At 40.5% G+C, this 19,028-nt stretch overlaps 1 protein-coding gene across 1 annotated transcript in view; it reads left to right on the top strand.

The window, feature by feature from the left end:
* The window catches only part of SNRPC (small nuclear ribonucleoprotein polypeptide C), a 19,071-nt gene extending 318 nt beyond the window's left edge, over nt 1-18,753 (top strand). The window contains exons 2-6 of the mRNA XM_005881753.2: nt 171-213; nt 5,728-5,836; nt 9,578-9,667; nt 14,663-14,767; nt 18,214-18,753. Of these exons, the coding sequence (XP_005881815.1) occupies nt 171-213; nt 5,728-5,836; nt 9,578-9,667; nt 14,663-14,767; nt 18,214-18,338 (472 nt within the window). The 3' untranslated portion in view covers nt 18,339-18,753. The remainder of the gene's footprint in view (nt 1-170; nt 214-5,727; nt 5,837-9,577; nt 9,668-14,662; nt 14,768-18,213) is intronic.
* The last annotated feature ends 275 nt before the right edge of the window (nt 18,754-19,028 follow it).

Here is a 19,028-nt window from a genome sequence, read left to right as displayed (position 1 = left end):
GTTTCGCGTTTGGCAACAAAAAAGCCTGGTTTATTTAAGGATCCTTTGACATGTACTAATCGTTACTAGGTTTTTTAATTTTTTACCTTCAGTGAACAGCACTTCGGGGAATGGGCATCTATGAACAACTGGTTGTCATCTCTTTTTCTCTACCTTCCATCTCTTTCCAGGTTTTATTGTGACTACTGCGATACATACCTCACCCATGACTCTGTAAGTTGCCTTTCTTTTCAGTTTCGCAAAACCTTATATGTAATAAGTTAGACCTTTTTTTTTTTAGATGTAAGTTTATGGTTTTCATCTTGCTGAGGTTTAAGGGCTACTGCTTGGAGAAAATAATTTGAGGTGTTTATTTTTCTACCCTTCCTGTAACTGTTTTCAGAATTTGAAGTTATGAGTCTTCCAACAGTCAGTGTTTTCACTGGAGACCCAAAATAATAAAGCTTTAGCAAATTTGAAGATTAAAAAAAGTATGTGATAAGTAAAAATCCAGGAAAGATTGTCCTAAAACTCAAATATCTGATTGTGTCAAGGCGACTCAAATGTTTGATTTGATAAAATTGGAAATGCCTAAATTTGAAACAGTACTTAAAAAAACTTTTTTGTCTGTAGCTCTCTGCAGCAATTACAGGCTTTTTTTTTTTTTTTTTTTTTAAATCCACACCCGAGGATATTTTTCCATTGATTCTTAGAGAGCATGGAAGGGGGAGAGACATTGAGTGAAACATCGATGTGAGAGAGACACATGGATTGGTTGCCTCCTGCACGCGCCCCAACCAGGGCCCTGGCAGGAGTCTGCAACTGCGGTGCGTGCCCCCTTGACTGTAATTGAAACTGGGGGTCCACAGGCTGACACTATCCACTGAGCCAAACCAGCTAGGGTCAAAGAATTTTTTTAATTGATTTTTTTAGAGAGGAAGGGAGAGGGAGAAAAAAACATTGATTTCCTATGCCATTTGTTTATTCATTGGTTGCTTCTTTTTTTTAAAAAAAATGGTTTTATTGATTTTCAGAGCGAGAGGAAGGGAGAGGGAGAAAAAACATTGATTTCCTATTCCATTTGTTTATTCATTGGTTGCTTTTTTTAAAAAAAAATGGTTTTATTGATTTTCAGAGCGAGAGGAAGGGAGAGTGAGAGAGAGAGAGAGAAACATCGATTGGCTGCCTCCTACATGGCCCTCACAGATTGAGCCCACAACCCGGGCATGTGCCCTGCCTGGGGGAATTGAACTGGAAAGGTCTTGGTGCGTGGGTAGACGCTCAACCACTGAGCAACACTAGCCGAGCTCATTGGTTGCCTCTTGTATGTGCCCTGACTGGAGATTGAACACAAAACTTTGGTGTATTGGGACAGTGCTCTTAACCAACTGAGCTACCTGGCCAGGGCTGAAACGGAGTATTTTAATTTGATTAAAAACTGCTTTACAAATAATAAGAATTCAAGTTTGAATATTTACTGTGTCAGGTAGTGTTCCAAATGCTTTACATGTATTATTTCATTTAATGTTCATGATAATCCTTTGAGGTTAGTATTATCTCCATTCTACAGAGGAGGAAACTGAGGCACAGTGTGGCTAAATAACTGACTGATGTCACAAAACCTGTAAGTTGTATGGAGCTAGACAGTCTTCTACAGAGCTTCTATGCTGGCAGCTCTCAAACTTTTTTGTCTCATAGTCCCTTTACATTCTTAAAAATTACCGATTGTTAAAAAAAATTAGTAGGTTACGTGGGTTATAACTATTAATATTTGCTATATTTGAAATTAAATCAAAAATTTAAAAATACTTATTTTTTCAGGTAACAAGTATTTTTTTAGATATATTTAAATATAAAAATATTCCTAGCTGGTTTGGCTCAGTGGATAGAGCATCGGCTTTAGGGCCGAAGGATCCTGGGTTCAGTTCCAATCAAGGGCACGTACCTTGGTTGCAGGCTCCTCCTTGGTCCAGGCCCTGGTCGGGGCATGTGCAGGAGACAACCAATCGATGTGTTTCTGTCTTCCCCTCTCTCTTCCACTCTCTCTAAAAATCAGTGGAAAAATATCCTCGGTGAGGATTGAAGAAATATATGTAATAAGTGTGAGTGTGTGTGTGTGTGTATACACACATGTATATATAAGTATATTTTTAGGTAGCAATAATATGCTTTTTACTTGTAACATAAGTAACATTTTAAAAGTGGTAAGTAGCTATTTTTTCAAAGCAAAAAATTAGTATGAAGAATGGCGTCGTTTTAACATTTTTGCAAACATCAGTAATGTGTCACTTAATAGAAGACATCTGAATTCTCATCTCCATTATATCTGCTGCACTATGTTTTGGTTGTAGTATGTGAAGAATCCAACCTCACATGGATATAGAGTTGAAAAACAGATGAGTACTTCAATGGATTTCTTAAATCATTGTAGATATTCTTTAATACTTTATATTTCTGCACCAAAACTCAACTCAGGGTTAGTTGCAGTGTGGAATCTGAAAACATCAAACTTTCTATACTTGGTTACATTAAAATTTACTGGTCTTACACTCTGAGTGAATCTTTTTTTACCATGCATGATTTTGTAACATGCTTTGGTTATTTGGAAAATACTATTTCACTCAGTTTTGCAGGTCTTCCAAGTATTGACACATTTGATTACATAATATAACAATTCACAATGATTAATGTCACAATTTAATTAGAAATGGCTTTTAAATATTTGGAAGCTGGCAAGCTTGTGGTGGCAGATCAGGTTTTCTAAAATTCTGATTTTTTTTTTTCTTAAAATTTACTGGTCTTACACTCTGAGTGAATCTTTTTTTACCATGCATGATTTTGTAACATGCTTTGGTTATTTGGAAAATACTATTTCACTCAGTTTTGCAGGTCTTCCAAGTATTGACACATTTGATTACATAATATAACAATTCACATTGATTAATGTCACAATTTAATTAGAAATGGCTTTTAAATATTTGGAAGCTGGCAAGCTTGTGGTGGTAGATCAGGTTTTCTAAAATTCTGATTTTTTTTTTGAAAGGTCAGATTTTTAAACACTGATTGCTTTTTTGGAAGAAGGGAGAGAGAAACATTGATGTGAGAGAAACATTGATCAGTTGTCCTCGTTACACACCCCGAGGATCAAACCGGCAACCTTTTGGTGTACAGGATGATGCTCCAACTATCTGAGCCACCCGGTCAGGGCTATTCCATTTATTTTTGAGAAATCTGAATAGCCAGTTTGTTACTTAGTTCTTTCAAATAAAATACTGTCCCATGAAAGAGGCAGCTGGTACAGCTCACAACTTGAACAGTAGCATGCCTGCTTTTCTTTGACATAGTGTATTTTGGCACGCAGCAGAAGTGCTTTGACAAAATATTTCCCATTTTGTCCCCTAGAATATTAAAAAGACATGAACTTTAGGGTTGAGATTTAATAAAATTAACAATTTTACTGCTTCATCAAGGTTCTGAATGATGTTGTAGATGTTCTGGAGGAAACTTTTTCAATTAAGTTTGTGTTAGTAGTAGCTTTCCTGTAGATCCCCAGTTGTTTTGTTTTGTTTTGTTTTTGTCCCTAACCTCCTCTCTAAGTCATTTGGACAATTTTGATGTTCTGAAATTGTTAGTGAGGGGGCTGTTCCTTTCTATCCTTTTTCAGCACTATTTTTATATACCTACGCACCTTGCTAATGCCAGAATTCAGAAAATTGAAAGGTATGTCTTTATAATAAATGTCTCTGTATGAGGAGCATCAGGAACCCTTGTACTGTTCGAACATGATAGCTTGTGAAAATATGACATTTCCATGGTGATTGAAGGAGTTCCCTGTGGTGGACTTTGAAATGTATAAAACATTCAGTGCTTAATTTTGGAACTTTTACTGGTTCCTAGGCATGATTTTGTTATTAAGCTTGAGGCATTATTGTTGTAAGAATAGTGTAAGCAGTGGCTTGGGAGACAGGGAATAGTATTTTGAAATGTGGACCGCCCATGTGCTACTGATCATATCTGCTGCCAGTGAAGCAGTCATTCAGAGCGGACATACCAGTAGGAGGTGGTTAGGCAGCCATGGGGAGCATCTCAGTGAAATCTGGATTCCAGGCCTGGGTTTGCCACTTACCAGCTGTAGGTTTTGAGACAAGTTCTTAAGCATAAATAAATGGTAATAATCTTGTGGTATTCTAAAAATCAATTTTATTATAATTTATGTTCAATTAAATGCAAACTTTTTAAGTGTACAGTTTGAGGACCTGTGAAATGATTACAGCTTGATGGGTATGTCAAAGTAGAGAACATTCCCATCACCTCAGAAAGTTCCCTGTGTTTCTTTTCAGTTAGTCCTCTACACCTCTAACTCTGACTGATCTGGTTTTTACTAAAGACCAGTGTTACTAATTTTAAAACTTCATTTAATGGCCCAGCCTGTGTGGCTCAGTGGTTGAGCATTGATCTATGAACGAGGAGGTTAGGGTTCGATTCCTGGTCAGGGCACATGCCCGGGTTGGGGGCTCTATCCCCAATGTGGGACTTGGAGGAGGCAAGCAATCAATGATTCTCTCTCATCATTGATGTTTCTATCTCCCTCCCTCCCTCTACCTTCCTCTCTGAAATCAATAGAAATATATATTTTCAAAAAAGAAACATCAGTGATGAGAATCATTGATCAGCTGCCTTCTGCATGCCCCTTACTGGGGATTGAGCCCACAACCCAGGCATGTGCCCTGATCGGGAATCGAATCGTGACCTCCTGTTTCATAGGTTGCTGCTCAGCCACTGAGCCACACTGGCTGGGCTCATCATTGATATTTCTATCTCCATGTCCTGCCTCTCTGAAATCAATAAAAATATTTTAAAAACTTCATATGAATGGAATCTTATAGTATATACACTTTGCTTGTGTCAAATTTCTTTTTCTTAGCTTTTTTTTGAGATTAATCCATATTGCATGTATCAGTAGTTTGTTCTTTCTGATTAGTATGTTTAACATGCTAGTGTGATTTTCATGAAGATTGAGACACAGCTTGTAAAGAACATAGCATGGTGTCTGGCATGTAGTAAATGTTAAACATTAACTTAAAAAAACAAAAGATTAAATATATGGAGTTTCTATTATGCCAGTTTTATTCCAATAAAGCTGTTAATGAAAGAACAGAAGGATTCGTGGGCTGGAGACAAAGGTCTTTGTGTGATCATATAAAGTCTTTCTTTTTTTTCTGGTTTTTTTTTTTTTTTTAATATATAAAGTCTTTATTCTAGACCCATAATCATTTAAAAGAATATATTCTTATAAGTAGCGTTACTTAAATGTGTGTAAGTTATTCTTTAAATTTTTGCCATGGGAGGGCATTAAAATAGGATCAGGGGTTTGTAAACTTTTTCTTAAAATGCCAGATTATAATTATTTTAGGTTTATGGGCCATAACATACAGTCTTCATTGCAATTAGTTGACTCTTGTAGAGAGAAGAAATGGATAATACATAAACAAATTAATGTGGCTGTGTTCCAATAGTTTTTTTACAGAATCCGATTCTGCCCATAGGCCCCAGCTTGCTGACCCCTTGTTTGGCTAAAAACACAGTAGATAAATTACCATAGTATATTGTTGGCTAATGTTTATAAGTGATGCATTAGCTAAAGCTGCTAAAGGTAGCCAGGCCACCTCTATATAAAGGTAAGGCTTTATAAAACCGCTAGTTTTGGAAAGTTGTTTCTGTGACTGATAAAATCTTTTTGTTTTATAGCCATCTGTGAGAAAGACACACTGCAGTGGTAGGAAACACAAAGAGAATGTGAAAGACTACTATCAGAAATGGATGGAAGAGCAGGCTCAGAGCCTGATTGACAAAACAAGTACGTTTCAGTCTCTTGTTCTGGTGGTAAAATGGTCCCATTCTTTCTTGTCCCTGTCTCTCTGTTGTTTTTCACAGAAGCAACTCATTCTGAATGATAAATAGAAGCGTTCTAATGTGTTAAATGAAAGAAGTGGAAGGTCATTGGTTTCCCAGGAATATAGGAACACATTAATATTAATTATTGAGGTTAGAGCAATTAGGTATTAGACTGGGAAGTGGGACAGAGGAGAATGAGTTGCCTAATATTTCTTTATTGATGTGGGCCAGATTTTGTAGCAAATTTATATAAAACCTTCTTTGTAGTGATCCATAGTTTTTATTTATTTTATTATAAAATAAATCATACTGGTCTATTTGAAACATGGCCTTTCTTAAGTATTCATTGTACTCAGATCTGGCAGGCAAAGTTAAGCAGCCTTAGCATATTATTAGCATATTACGCTTTGATTGGTTGTCCTGCCATTCGGTCTATTTGCATATTACCCTTTTATTATATAGGAATATTTTAAATATTTTTTTATTGATTGGTAAGAATACATCATAGTGCCTGGCTGGCATGGATTTTTTTTTTTTTTAAGCAAAAACTATTATGGAAAGTTTCAAACAAGTTTAATGAGTGAATCTCCCATGGCCACTGTTCCCCAACCATTCCCATTGCCCAGCATCAGCTACAGCAGTCTTGTTTCATTTATACCAAAGCAAGAGCCTGAAGGTTCTCAAACTTAGCACTATTGACATTGGGGCTGCATAATTCTTTGTTGTAGGGGATGTCCTGTGCATTGTGGGATGTTCAGCAGTAACTCTAGCATCTACCCACTAGTAACAATTCCCAGTTGTGACAACTGAAAATATCTCCACATATTACCTAGTGTCCCCAAGGAGGCAAATTTGCCATGGTTGAGAGCCACCAAATACCTTCACCTTGTCCCTTTATCCCTCCTAGATTATTAAGGAGCGAATCTCAGATATTGTCCCATTTTATTTGAAAAAATAAGTTATAATGTAATCTTTTTCTCTATTTGAAAAGATATTGGACATTTCTTGGCATTAAAGGTTAGCATTATACTTGTTTAGTTATTTTTTGTAGATAGGAAAAGAATTTAGGATGAGTAAACGTTTTTGTTTTTGTTTTTTTTAATATATTTTATTGATTTTTTACAGAGAGGAAGGGAGAGGGATAGAGAGTTAGAAACATCGATGAGAGAGAAACATCTATCAGCTGCCTCCTGAACACTCCCTACTGGGTATGTGCCCGCAACCAAGGTACATGCCCTTGACCAGAATCGAACCTGGGACCCTTGAGTCCGCAGGCCAACACTCTATCCATTGAGCCAAACCAGTTAGGGCGAGTAAACGTTTTTGATGGAGGACTTTTGGAGGAGAGGAGGCAAGCCCTCAGGAGCACACCACATCATGGCCATGATTATGTTGACATTGAGTCGGCTACTGACTCAATCTTTTCAGTCTTTAAAAGCTGTTCTTTTCTTCAGGGTGTGGGTGGTGCCTTATTGGGATATGATGCCTTATAGAGCACAGGCTCAATTGAAAGGCTAATGAATAGCTGTTCATAAGTAGCTACTCTAGGTCAATATTTTGGAATTATCAGTGATTTACTTGAATAATTTGACCCTCTGCACTGGTGGTGTAGCAGGATGTGGGGAAGGTGCCTGGGTTGCAGACTGCACTCCATTGGGAAGGACTTAGGTGCCTGGGTTGCAGACTACACTCCATTGGGAAGGAATAGACTTCTATGAGTGTGTATTTTAGTATTTACTTGTGACTCCTTTTTAAAACAAAATATAAATAATCTTCAGTCTTGTTTTAATTTGTGCCTCATATTGTCTGAAAAAAATTAAAAGTTGGTTGTATTGGACATTATTTTAGGATCATAATCTCCCTCCTGTCAGGCTCTTGCTTTGAAATCTGTGTTTCTGTCATGTCTCTCGGCTTGGTGCGTTCATTGTAAAACTGGTAAACCAAACAATACATTGTTTTGACTTAGGACAGCACATATAGGAAGGATGGAAGTTTATAATGCCTGGTTTTTGGACAGGTATCATACATTTTCAAACAAAACTGAATGGCTTGAATTGGTTATAAACCACATTTACAGATTAAAGATTACTGCTTCTCTTTGGTAAGCATTGATAGGTAGGAGGTTTTCATTTCAATCTCCTGTAGTTAATTCAGTCATAGAAACACTAACTAAATAAAAACAGTTAAATAAGAAAACCCAAATCAGTAAACCAATCAATTGCAATTTTAGCTGGTGAGTACCTAAAGTTAATTTTAAAACCATAGAGGCTGGGAGCATTCATTACTGCAGAAAGCACCTCAAATCAGAGAAAGATGGGGGCTGAATGGGACCCAGGCACTGGGCTTTGCCCTCCTGTACTGAGCACAGGCCCACACCCATGCACCAGGCTTGCACTCTGACCTCCTCTCCCTGGAGTAAATGAACACTCCAGCCCCAGCACACTCATCTGTCTGGATGACTGCTCAAGGCTGATCCCCGTAGCCCTCCCCTAAGCATGCAGAAGGCCCTGCACCCCCCATCCATTGAAACCTCCATGTAAGGACCAGCAATGAGTGTCCTCTGGTTCCTTTTAGTGAAATCTCTTCTCCACCCTGGCATTCACCCCAAGGCGTTCCCCAATGCAGCAGCCCTGAGAGTGCACCTGGTGGAGAAAGTCGTGTGGACGGGACTCAGTGACCAGAGCTGTGGCCTTAAGTCGAGGCGTGTGTACAGTCCTGAGGGACTTAGCCGGGAGGGGGCAGAGGGATACATTCTCAGGTCCCTCCTTCAGCCCTCAGATCTCCTGCTTGTAGCTCCATTAGCCAAATAAGTGCTTAGCTGGACACTTATGCTAAAAATTATTTGCTGTTGATGTGAGTTGTAAGTTTTAAGTTATTGTCATGCATTTTTTCTTTAAATTGTATTTATTTTTTTCTTGTTCTTTTTTTATTTTTACTGAATTTATAGGGTAACATTAGTTAATGAAATTATATAGGTTTCAAATGTACAATTCTATAATACATCATCTGTATATTGTATTGTGTGTTCACCAACTACAGTCAAGTCTGCATTCTTATTCACTGAATCTGGCACAGCCCTAGCAGAGACCACCCTACTCTGCACACACACTCAGGAGCCCAGGAGGGTGTGACATTTTGACTGTGACAGGAGGTACAGCCCTTGAGCAGGGATGGAGCCCTTGAGCAGGGATGGGGCCCTTGGTAAACCCCCGTCACCACCCACAGAATGCCAGGCCTGTGTCTCCTACCTACCTGTTTCACCGGAATCGTGGTAAACATGTTTGAATTCATAGCAACCAGCATAGAACTTATGCTTCAAAAAAACCTAAAAGTGAAAAAAAACCACAAAAACCATAAGGCTACCCAGCCAGCATGGCTCAGTGGTTGAGCATCGACCTATGAACCAAGAGGTCACGGTTCGATTCTGATCAGGGCATATGCCTGCATGGCGTACAGGAAGCAGCCGATCAGTGATTCTCTCTCATCATTAATGTTTCTCTCCCTCTTCTTCTCTGAAATCAATAAAAATACATTTAAAAATATAAATAAATAAAACCATAGAGGCTATAATGTAGTAATCTTAGATGATTGCTATTTAGAATGAAATAAGTGGGACCATTAAAAATTAAAAGAAACTAGTTATTTTAGTAAATGAGTTGTTGAATTCTTATTCACTGTGTGTGTTTTTTTCCTCACTTTATAGCTGCAGCATTTCAGCAAGGAAAGATACCTCCTACTCCATTCTCAGCTCCACCTCCTGCAGGGGCGATGATCCCACCTCCCCCCAGTCTTCGTAAGTTTATAACATTTTTATCTTAAGGGGTGTAATTGGGCAGATTGTACTTTGATCATGTTAGATTATCTCATAGTGGGCTTTAAAATCCTCATCGAATGAATACATAGTAACAGAAAACAGCTTTAGTGGTATAATTTCGGAAATATTTTTAGTTACCTTCTGATTGCATTATTACTGGGATATTGTATTTGTGACATCCCATGTGGGTCTGAGATAGATTCAATGGAAAGCTCAGGATGTACGTGTGATTGGATGAGCTAATATATGAAGAGGTATTGCTCGGTATATTAAATTACTACTATGAACATAACACTGGAGGCTAGAAGTCGCTGATAAACTCAGTATTCCTATTTTCTAACCCACTTAATACCAATAATAGAAGCACGGTGCATGAAATTTGTGCACGGGTAGGGTCCCTAGGACTGGCTGGCGATCAGGGCCAATCAGGGCCTTCTGGCTGCCAGCCGGGGCCTGCCTTAATTCCACGCTGCCCCCTGGTGGTCAGCACACGTCGTAGCAAGTGATCGAACTCCCAGTCTTCCAGCCAAACTCCAGTGGGGACAATTTGCATATTGGGCTTTTATATATATAGATTGGCTCTGTCGCTGGGTGAGCAGGTCATTTCAGATGTTAAAGCAGCAAACTCCTCGGATGCGCTTCCACAGCTGGTAACGGAGGCCAGGGGCTCCCTTCCGGGGGCATCTCGTGGGTGATTAAGAAGCGACTTGCCTGGAAGAGATGCTGGCGCTCCCCGTAGGCACCGCGTTGGCCGCCTCTGGCCTCGGTGATCGGAGCGATGCCTTGTTTCCTGGCGGCGGCGTTCCCTCTGGTAAGTGAAGAGTTTGGGGGAGAGACTCCAGGGCATCCCAGGGGTATGCAGTGGGCAGGTAAGGGCACAGGAGAGAAGCCCCCGGGCTCCCTGGGCAGGGCTGGCAGGTGGAGGCTGTGTTCTCCGTGCCCGTCGCAGGCGGGTTTCCTGAAGCCGAGTCCGGGACGGGACCTGCGTGAAAGGGACTGGTCTGTGGAGAGCTCAGAGGAGAGAGCTGAGGGCGGTGAGGTTACAGCACAGCCCAGGGACGAAGCCAAGACATTCCAGCTCACATCGTCCTCAGTCGACCCCGTGGGGCCGCTGCTCCACACCCGACTGTGCAGGGGCAGCGCCCACCACGAAGAATGGTCTGGCCCCACGTGCCAACAGTGCGGAAGCGGGAAAACCCTAGATTAGCGAGCGTTTGTCTAAAGGGTTGATAGTGTTGTCTTTCAGTCAATCATATCAGAAAAGAGTTAATAATTTTTAAAGAAATATTTTTATTGATTTCAGAGAGGAAGGGAGAGGGAGAGATGGAAACACCAATGATGAGAATCACTGATCAGCTGCCTCCTTCATGCCTCCTACTGGGGCATGTGCCCTGATTGGGATTCAAACCGTGACCTCCCGGTTCATTGGTTGCGTAGTAGGAGATAAAATAAGGGCTTTGGAGTCAGATGGCCTTGGGTTCAAATGATCTGGCAACCATGTGATGACTACGCGGCCTTGAAGAAGGCATCTTGCTTCTCTAGTCTCATTCCCCCACAGATGGAACTCTGAAAACACCCATCTCTGAAGCAGGCGCGGGGTTCTAGCTGACTCCCTACTAAGTGCACCGTGCACATAGTAGGTGCTCACATATTATTGGCCAGTCCTGGCCACAGGCATCCGTGGCTTTAATAGAACTGTCTGCACAACATAGATGCGATTTTCCAATGCCGCTCTGTTACTTAGCAATACTCATTACGCTCTCAGGGGCGAGTAAACTCCATTGGCAGCTGCTCTGTAACATCCCAACAGCTGGACAATCATTGTTTACTTAACGAACCCCCTCTTTCTATTGTAATGAGCACCCTCGTACAGACGGCTTTCCCCACGTGGGGGCCCCTTGCCTGGGGTAAGGCCTGTATGGGGGTGGGGGTTGCTGGGCTAAAGGGCATAGACACTGCAATGGCCTTGGGACTTTTAGGACACGGCATTGGTAAGGCGCCCAAAGCCAGGGTGAGGAGCGCCCGGCCGGAGAAGGTTGGGCCGGAGGCGGGGAACGTTGGAGTCTGCAGTCACTGGAGCAAGCAAGCCTCCCTGTTTGCTTCAGTGCATGGCTGCCGGCCGCCATCTTGGCTGACAGTTAATTTGCATAAGGATACGCTGATTAGCCAATGGGAAGGGTAGCGGTCGTACGCTAATTATCATGTTTCTCTTTTATTAGTGTAGATATATAGATATATAGGTATATAGTTATATAGATATATAGATATATAGATAGATATATACCTTGGGAAAGACAAGAATTGTGTAGTTGAAAGTGGAGTAGGTCAAAGGCCTCTTCTCTCTGGGAAGGTTTGTTGTTTCTGCATGATAGACAAGGAAATTGAGTAACTATGTTTTTTGGCTCTTCTGGAAGGTTTCAGATTGAAATTGAACTCAGAGACCTAAACTCAGTCCTATAAGTCAGCGATCGCCAACCGGTGGTCGCAGACCACTGGTGGTCCATGAGGTCCGACAGGTTGGCGACCTTTGGTTTAAGGAAACCTTTGTAGCGGTCGCCAACCAGTGTTCCGCGGACAGGTGGTGGTCCGTGAGGTCCAAAAGGTTGGCGACCGCTGCTATTAAGTGATCATGGATATAAACACAGAAGTAAGGAGGCTGTTTATAATAGTTTTGCACAGGTGGACCACTAATAGCCCACCAAAACTTTGTGGGCTCCCACCATCCTGGGACTGGCCAGGCCTCAGCTCACAGCAGCTCTTAAGTCACCTCTCTCTCCTCTATTGTGACAGGCTGGCACTCAACTCCATTATTTTACTAGTATAATAGTCTATGGTATGAATGTATCAGAATTAACCTCGCTGTTTCTTACTGATGGACATGTAAGTTGTTTTCAATTGTTGCTGTTGTAAATGATACATCAGGACTATCTCTACATAGACATCTTTGTATTTTCAAAGAATCTTTTAAACCTGGGTTATGATTTTTAAAATCTGAACTTAGGTACTTATGGTTTAAGTTCATCAGCTTTTTATCAGTAGACAAGTGGATAAAAAAGCTGTAGTGGCCCTAGCCGGTTTGGCTCAGTGGATGGAGCGTCGGCCTGTGGACTGAAGGGTCTCGGGTTCGATTCCGGTCAAGGGCATGTACCTTGGTTGTGGGCACATCACCAGTAGGGAGCGTGCAGGAGGCGGCTGGTCGATGTTTCTCTCTCATCGATGTTTCTCTCTATCCCTCTTCCTTCCTCTCTGTAAGAAATCAATAAAATATATTTAAAAAAAAAAAACTGTAGTGCCCTAGCTGGTTTTGCTCAGTGGATAGAGCATCAGCCTGTGGACTGAAGGGTCCCAGGTTTGATTCCAGTCAAGGGCACATGCCTGGGTTGCAGGCTCTATCCCCAGTAGGGGGCGTGCAGGAGGCAGCCGATCAATGATTTTCTCTCATCATTGATGTTTCTATATCTTTCTCTTCCTCTCCCTTCTTCTCTGAAATCGATAAAAGTAAAAATATTTTTTTAAAAAAAGCTGTAGTACATTTATACTATGGAATACTATGCAGCAGTGAAAAAGAAGAATCTCTTACCCTTTGAGACAGCATGGAGGGTCCTGGAGAATATTATGCTAAGTGAAATAAGCCAGTAAGAGAAAGACAAGTATCACATGATCTCACTCATGTGAAATCTAATGAACAAAATAAATGGATGAACTGAGTGGAACCAGAGACATGGAAGCATGGAACAAATTGCCGAATCTCTGAGGAAAGGCGGGGGAGGGTGGGTGGAAAGGGAAGATTATATAAATATGCATTATATCCACTCAATAATTTGTTCACACTATGAAGATACTTATATTGATTATATAATAATATGGTGAATTATGACAAGTGGTGGGGAAAGAAGTGAGACATAAAACTGTACATGCTAGATTACAATTATGTTTTAAAAAAGAGACTGAATCTCAGAGGGAATGTGGGGGTGGGTGGGATGTGATCAACCAAAGAACTTGTATGCATTTATACATAACCCATGGTCACAGGCAATAGGGTGGTGAAGGAGGGACGGGGGCAGGCTGGAGGGGGTCAATGGGGGAGAAATGGGGGCATATGTAATACTTTCAACATTAAAGATTAAAAAAAGAAAGAATTAACAACATAGTGACAGAGGGAAAAAAAATCTGAAACCAGGTACTTTTGGTTTGAGTTCAGCTTTTTATCCGGAGTGCTTCAGAAGGTATAATATCCCCTTTTAAAAAAGCGCCCTGACCAGTTTGGCTCAGTGGATAGAGCATCGGCCTGCGGACTGAAAGGTCCCAGGTTCGATTCTGACCAAGGGCATGTACCTTGCTTGCGGGCACATCCCCAGTAGGAGGTGTGCAAGAGGCAGCTGATCGATATTTCTAACTCTCTATCCCTCTCTCTTCCTCTCTGTAAAAAATCAATAAAATATATTTAAAAAAAAAAAAGAAAAAAATCAAGATTTTGGTATTTCTTTAACCTGAGTAATCTGACTTCATTTTATACTTCTGTCTAGATAGGCTTGTTCCTGCTTTTCAGTCATAAAGTAACTAAAGTTTTGTGGCATGCTGATTTTTGTGGATCTACTGTTAAAAGACCATAAGAAGTTTATTATAGGATTTGGACCAGATTATGAGGCGCTATTAGTTTCATTAAGAAGATAAACTCATTCCCTGGCTGGCGTGGCTCAGTAGTGGAGCATCGACCTATGAACCAGGAGGTCACAGTTTGATTCCCAGTCAGGACACATACCTGAGTTTCGGGCTCAATCCTCAGTGGGAGGCGTGCATGAGGCAAGATCAATGATTCTCTCTCATCATTGATATTTCTATATCTTTCTCCCTCTCTCTTCCTCTCTGAAATCAATAAAAATATATTTGAAAAAGTTTTTTTAAAGTGCTAAAAGGAGATAAACTGTTCATGTATAAGCATATCTTAACCTCAGGCCCCATTTTTTATTTCAGCGGGTCCACCTCGCCCCGGTATGATGCCAGCACTCCATATGGGGGGCCCTCCCATGATGCCAATGATGGGTCCTCCTCCTCCTGGGATGATGCCAGTGGGACCTGGTAAGTTTGAATATCCTTCTAGAATGCTCCATTGTGTTTTAGTGCTCCATTTAAATATAATTCTTAATTGGCTATCTAACTGTATTGCAACAAATTAAATTTGGTGAATCTGTAATGCTTAAGAAAAATAAATATTTGGTTTATCAGTATAAATGGATGCTCCAAAGACATTGTGCTACTAAAAGCAGGATAAGGCATGCCTGGTTGGTGTGGCTCAGTGGTTGAGTATTGACTTATGAACCAGGAGTTCAATTCCTTACGGCCGGCCAGTAGCTATGACGTGCACTGGCACCCAGGGGGCAGACGCTCAATGCAGGAGCTGCCCACTGGTGGTTAGTATGCTTCCACAGCCAACCTCCTGTGGTCTCTCCCCCCCCCGGCCGGCTGGCCCCAACCGGCCCCAATTGGGACTGAGCGAGACGGCCCAATTGGCCGAGAGGGACCCCACCCATGCACGAATTTGTGCACCAGGCTTCTAGTTTATAGTGAAGAGACAGGTAGATGAGCTTGTTCCGCTGGGGCATAAAGGGAGAGGTAGATACATACTTGGGCTGCTACTTTTCTTGATTTTGATTTGGAGCCGAGTTAACTCCTGTTGCTGATTTTTAATCTTGGAGGTCAGTTAGGCCAAATTAGTATATGAAAAGCACTTAGGCCTGGTGGTTGGTCTTTTATTTAGGAAGAGGGAAAAACTTTTACCTCAAACGTTTTATTTTAACATAAACATAAATGTACATTAATTTGGAAATTTTCCTGATAACATGGTCAGGGCCTTTGCTTTGAGAACAAGTATTCTGATTGGAACACTATATATTTCTTGCATAAATCAATAAGCCATTACCCATAATGTATCCTTTATCAACTTTAGTTTTTTTTTTTTAAAAATATATTTTTATTGATTTCCAAGAGGAAGGAAGGGAGAGAGAGAGAGAGAGAGAGAGAAACATCAATGATGAGAGAAAATCATTGATCGACTGCCTCTTGCACGCCCCCTACTGAGGATGTGCCTGCAACCTGGGCATGTGCCCTTGACCGGAATCGAACCCGGAACCCTTCAGTCTGCAGGCCAACACTCTATCCACTGAGCCAAACCGACTTCTGCGCATGGGCCAAAAAGTTTCAATTGCACTGTACGTGCGTGCCTGCACGTGGTATTTTTTCGAAGAGCCAAACTCAAGGGGCCAAAGAGCCGCATGTGGCTCACGAGCCGCAGTTTGCCGAACACTGGGCTAGGGCAACTTTAATTTCATTTTATATGAAGTGGTTAGAGACCTTGTGAGGCAACCTAGTTCCAATCTTTTATGATCATCTCACCTACCAAATATGTGAGCACTTTTGGGGGGGATGTTTTACCTGAGTCTTGCTAAATATCAACTTGGATTTCATAGAAACAGTTCTTTTTTTTACACTTTTATTTTATTTGCAGAATAGTTAAATTATGTAACTAGAGTAAATACAGCTGATGCAAGAAGCCTAGAGTTCAACTGGTAAGACAAGGTACAAAGTATTAGAGTAGCTTCCTAGCCAGAAGTATGCTTACTGCTGGTATTATTTAGAGGGATGGGAGAGTTTAGGTAAAAAGAGTTCCTGTGTTGCTCTCTTTGAGCCCAAAACACAATCATTAAGTGACTTAGATGGCTTCTTTGGCATTCTTAAATCCGTCACAAGTTCAGATTTCTAGAGGGTTTGGTTGTGGTGAACTGGGAATGCATAACTAATCTAAAGAAGGCTTCTATAACTCCGCTTTAGCCAATGTTTGACATTCGAGAATGCAAGTTGGTGTGGCCAGTTCTCCTGAGTATTTGTTATTTTTAGCCAGGATAAAATAATATGTTATGGGATTTGCATTAAAATAATGGAGTAGTTGGGGGTGGGCATGGATAGGAATGGGTGGGGATGAGATAAATTGGCCATGGGTGGATAATTGTTGACCCTGGATGATGGATACATGGAAATTCATTATTCTCTTTTTTCTTTCTATTCTGTGTGTGTTTGCACATTTCTATAATAAGTTGGAAAAGAATTCTAGATTTATTAGTAATTAGACCTGTTAATTTCCAATGTTGGCAACTAATTAAAAATAAATGCACTATGGAGACCAAAGAAAACAAGTTTTCAGAGGCCTCGTTTTCAATCTTTGGTCTAGATCAGTTGTCTCTAAGAAATGCTGAATGCTAGTTATGTTATGGTGGGCGTTTTATGAACTAAGTTATCTAGTAGTTTAGTAGTATTCTCTATTCCTGTTGAAATTAATCTAAAAAAAAACCTATATTCCTGTTGGGTTTTGTGTCTGCATATACTTTTGTTTTACTTTTTGTGATAAGGCTATATTCAGCTTTGAATATAGTTTTCTCTTTAACCATTTATAGCAAGCCTTTAATCAAAATGATTTAGTTAAAAATAGGTAATTAAGGTAAAAATTGATATTTAAAAAGGAAATATATATAGCATGAAGATTATGAGACATAATAATAAAATGAATACCCGTGAACCCACCACCCAGCTGAGGATGTAGAACATTATCAGTTCCATGAAACTGCCTGTGTTTTCCCCCAACCTCTACCTCTCTGCTTGCCCTCCCTCCCATGGCTCATTAATTTGGCTGGTGTATTGATTTGACACTTTAATAAATTCATGAATAGTTCTAAAATGCATTAGAAAAAATATTTTTTTTGTGTGTGCTAATTGTTATAAATCACATTATTGCCTGATATTTGTCTTGTGACTTGAGCTAAGTATGGTTACTAACAGGTTCTCAGCATGGGCCTCCTGCTCACCTTTCCTACAACTCCAAACAAATGCTTAGTGGTAAGATTGTCCTCTGTGCCTGTACATCCATGAAAATAGCTCCAGGTTATATGGTGGATAGAACTGATTAAAAGAGCTGACTAAGCCCTGACTGATTTGGCTCAGTGGATAGAGGTTGGGCTGCGGACTGAGGGTCCCAGGTTCGATTCCGGTCAAGGGCATGTACCTTGGTTGCGGGCACATCCCCAGTGGGGGGTGTGCAGGTGGCAGCTGATCGATGTTTCTCTCTCATTGATGTTTCTAACTCTCTATCCCTCTCCCTCCCTCCCTCTCTGTAAAAAAATCAATAAAATATATATTTAAAAAAAAAAACGAGCTGACTAAATAACATGTGACTTAGTAGTTGTGAACTTCCCTAAGTGAGAAAAAAGGTCAATTTAGGGAACTAGTGGTGCTTTCCCCCTTACTATCATTAGATTATGATTCTCATATGGTTCTTGTGTTGACCTTTTGCTTTGAGAATGTCTAAATATTTTAAAGATGTGATGAATTTGTTGCATTCTTTTGACAAGTGTCTTTTTTTGCAGCATTTTGCAGGGAGGGCTACTTTTTTTGTCTTTAATTGCAGTCCCGTCAAGGTTTCCCATAAGTAGTATTTTCTGACTCTCTTTTTTATTTTTCTTTGTTTTGTCCTGCAGCTCCTGGAATGAGGCCGCCTATGGGAGGGCACATGCCAATGATGCCTGGGCCCCCAATGATGAGACCTCCCGCTCGTCCCATGATGGTGCCCACTCGGCCCGGAATGACTCGACCAGACAGATAAGGAGAAAGGGGAGCCTCTTTCTATCAGGCTTCTGTTCCTTGTTCTACTTCACAGGGGTTCAAGGTGCTTATGACTCTGGGTGTTTTCTAACAGCAGACAAGGAAGACTCACTCCCTCTTCCTAAGAGAGAATAGTTTTTGAGGGGAGTAGTGGGGCAAAAAAAAAAAGCAATTTTCGTTTGTATTGTGAAATGTGAAAATAAAATTGTCAACTCTTTTCGTTAAAAATGTGTTCCCTTTTTTCTCCCTCCTGTATTTGTGTATTATAAAGGAGATGAACTAGCTCAGTTGTTTCTCCAGCTTATTCTCTTTAGCATGCCCTCTGCATGACATTGTTTTTCCTTAGCTATAGAATGGGTCCCTTTGGACAACCTGCCTTTAATTAATAAACTTTGCCTGTGCAAGATTTTTGTTATTACACTTGTAGAGCTTTTTGTTAATTAAAATAGTAAACAGCACAATTGGTTAATTTTTCACATGATTTAAACTTTGTGTAGTAAGTGAAAAATTTTATGCTGAGGTAGGGAAAAAGACTTTACAATGCATGCATGTCAGCTAAGAATAGCAGGGATTGCCTTAACCTCAGCTTCTCTTTTCTCCCAGCTCTTCTTTTTCTTGAGTCTCAAATAGTCAAAAATCTTTCTATTAGCAATGGTAAAATTAATCCATATTTCTGTGGTACAGAAGTTTT

This window comes from Myotis brandtii, unplaced genomic scaffold, assembly GCF_000412655.1.
Source record: "Myotis brandtii unplaced genomic scaffold, ASM41265v1 scaffold687, whole genome shotgun sequence".
NCBI lineage: Eukaryota > Metazoa > Chordata > Mammalia > Chiroptera > Vespertilionidae > Myotis > Myotis brandtii.
Note: the sequence above shows the minus strand (reverse complement) of the source record. Positions and strands in the feature narration are given on the sequence as shown.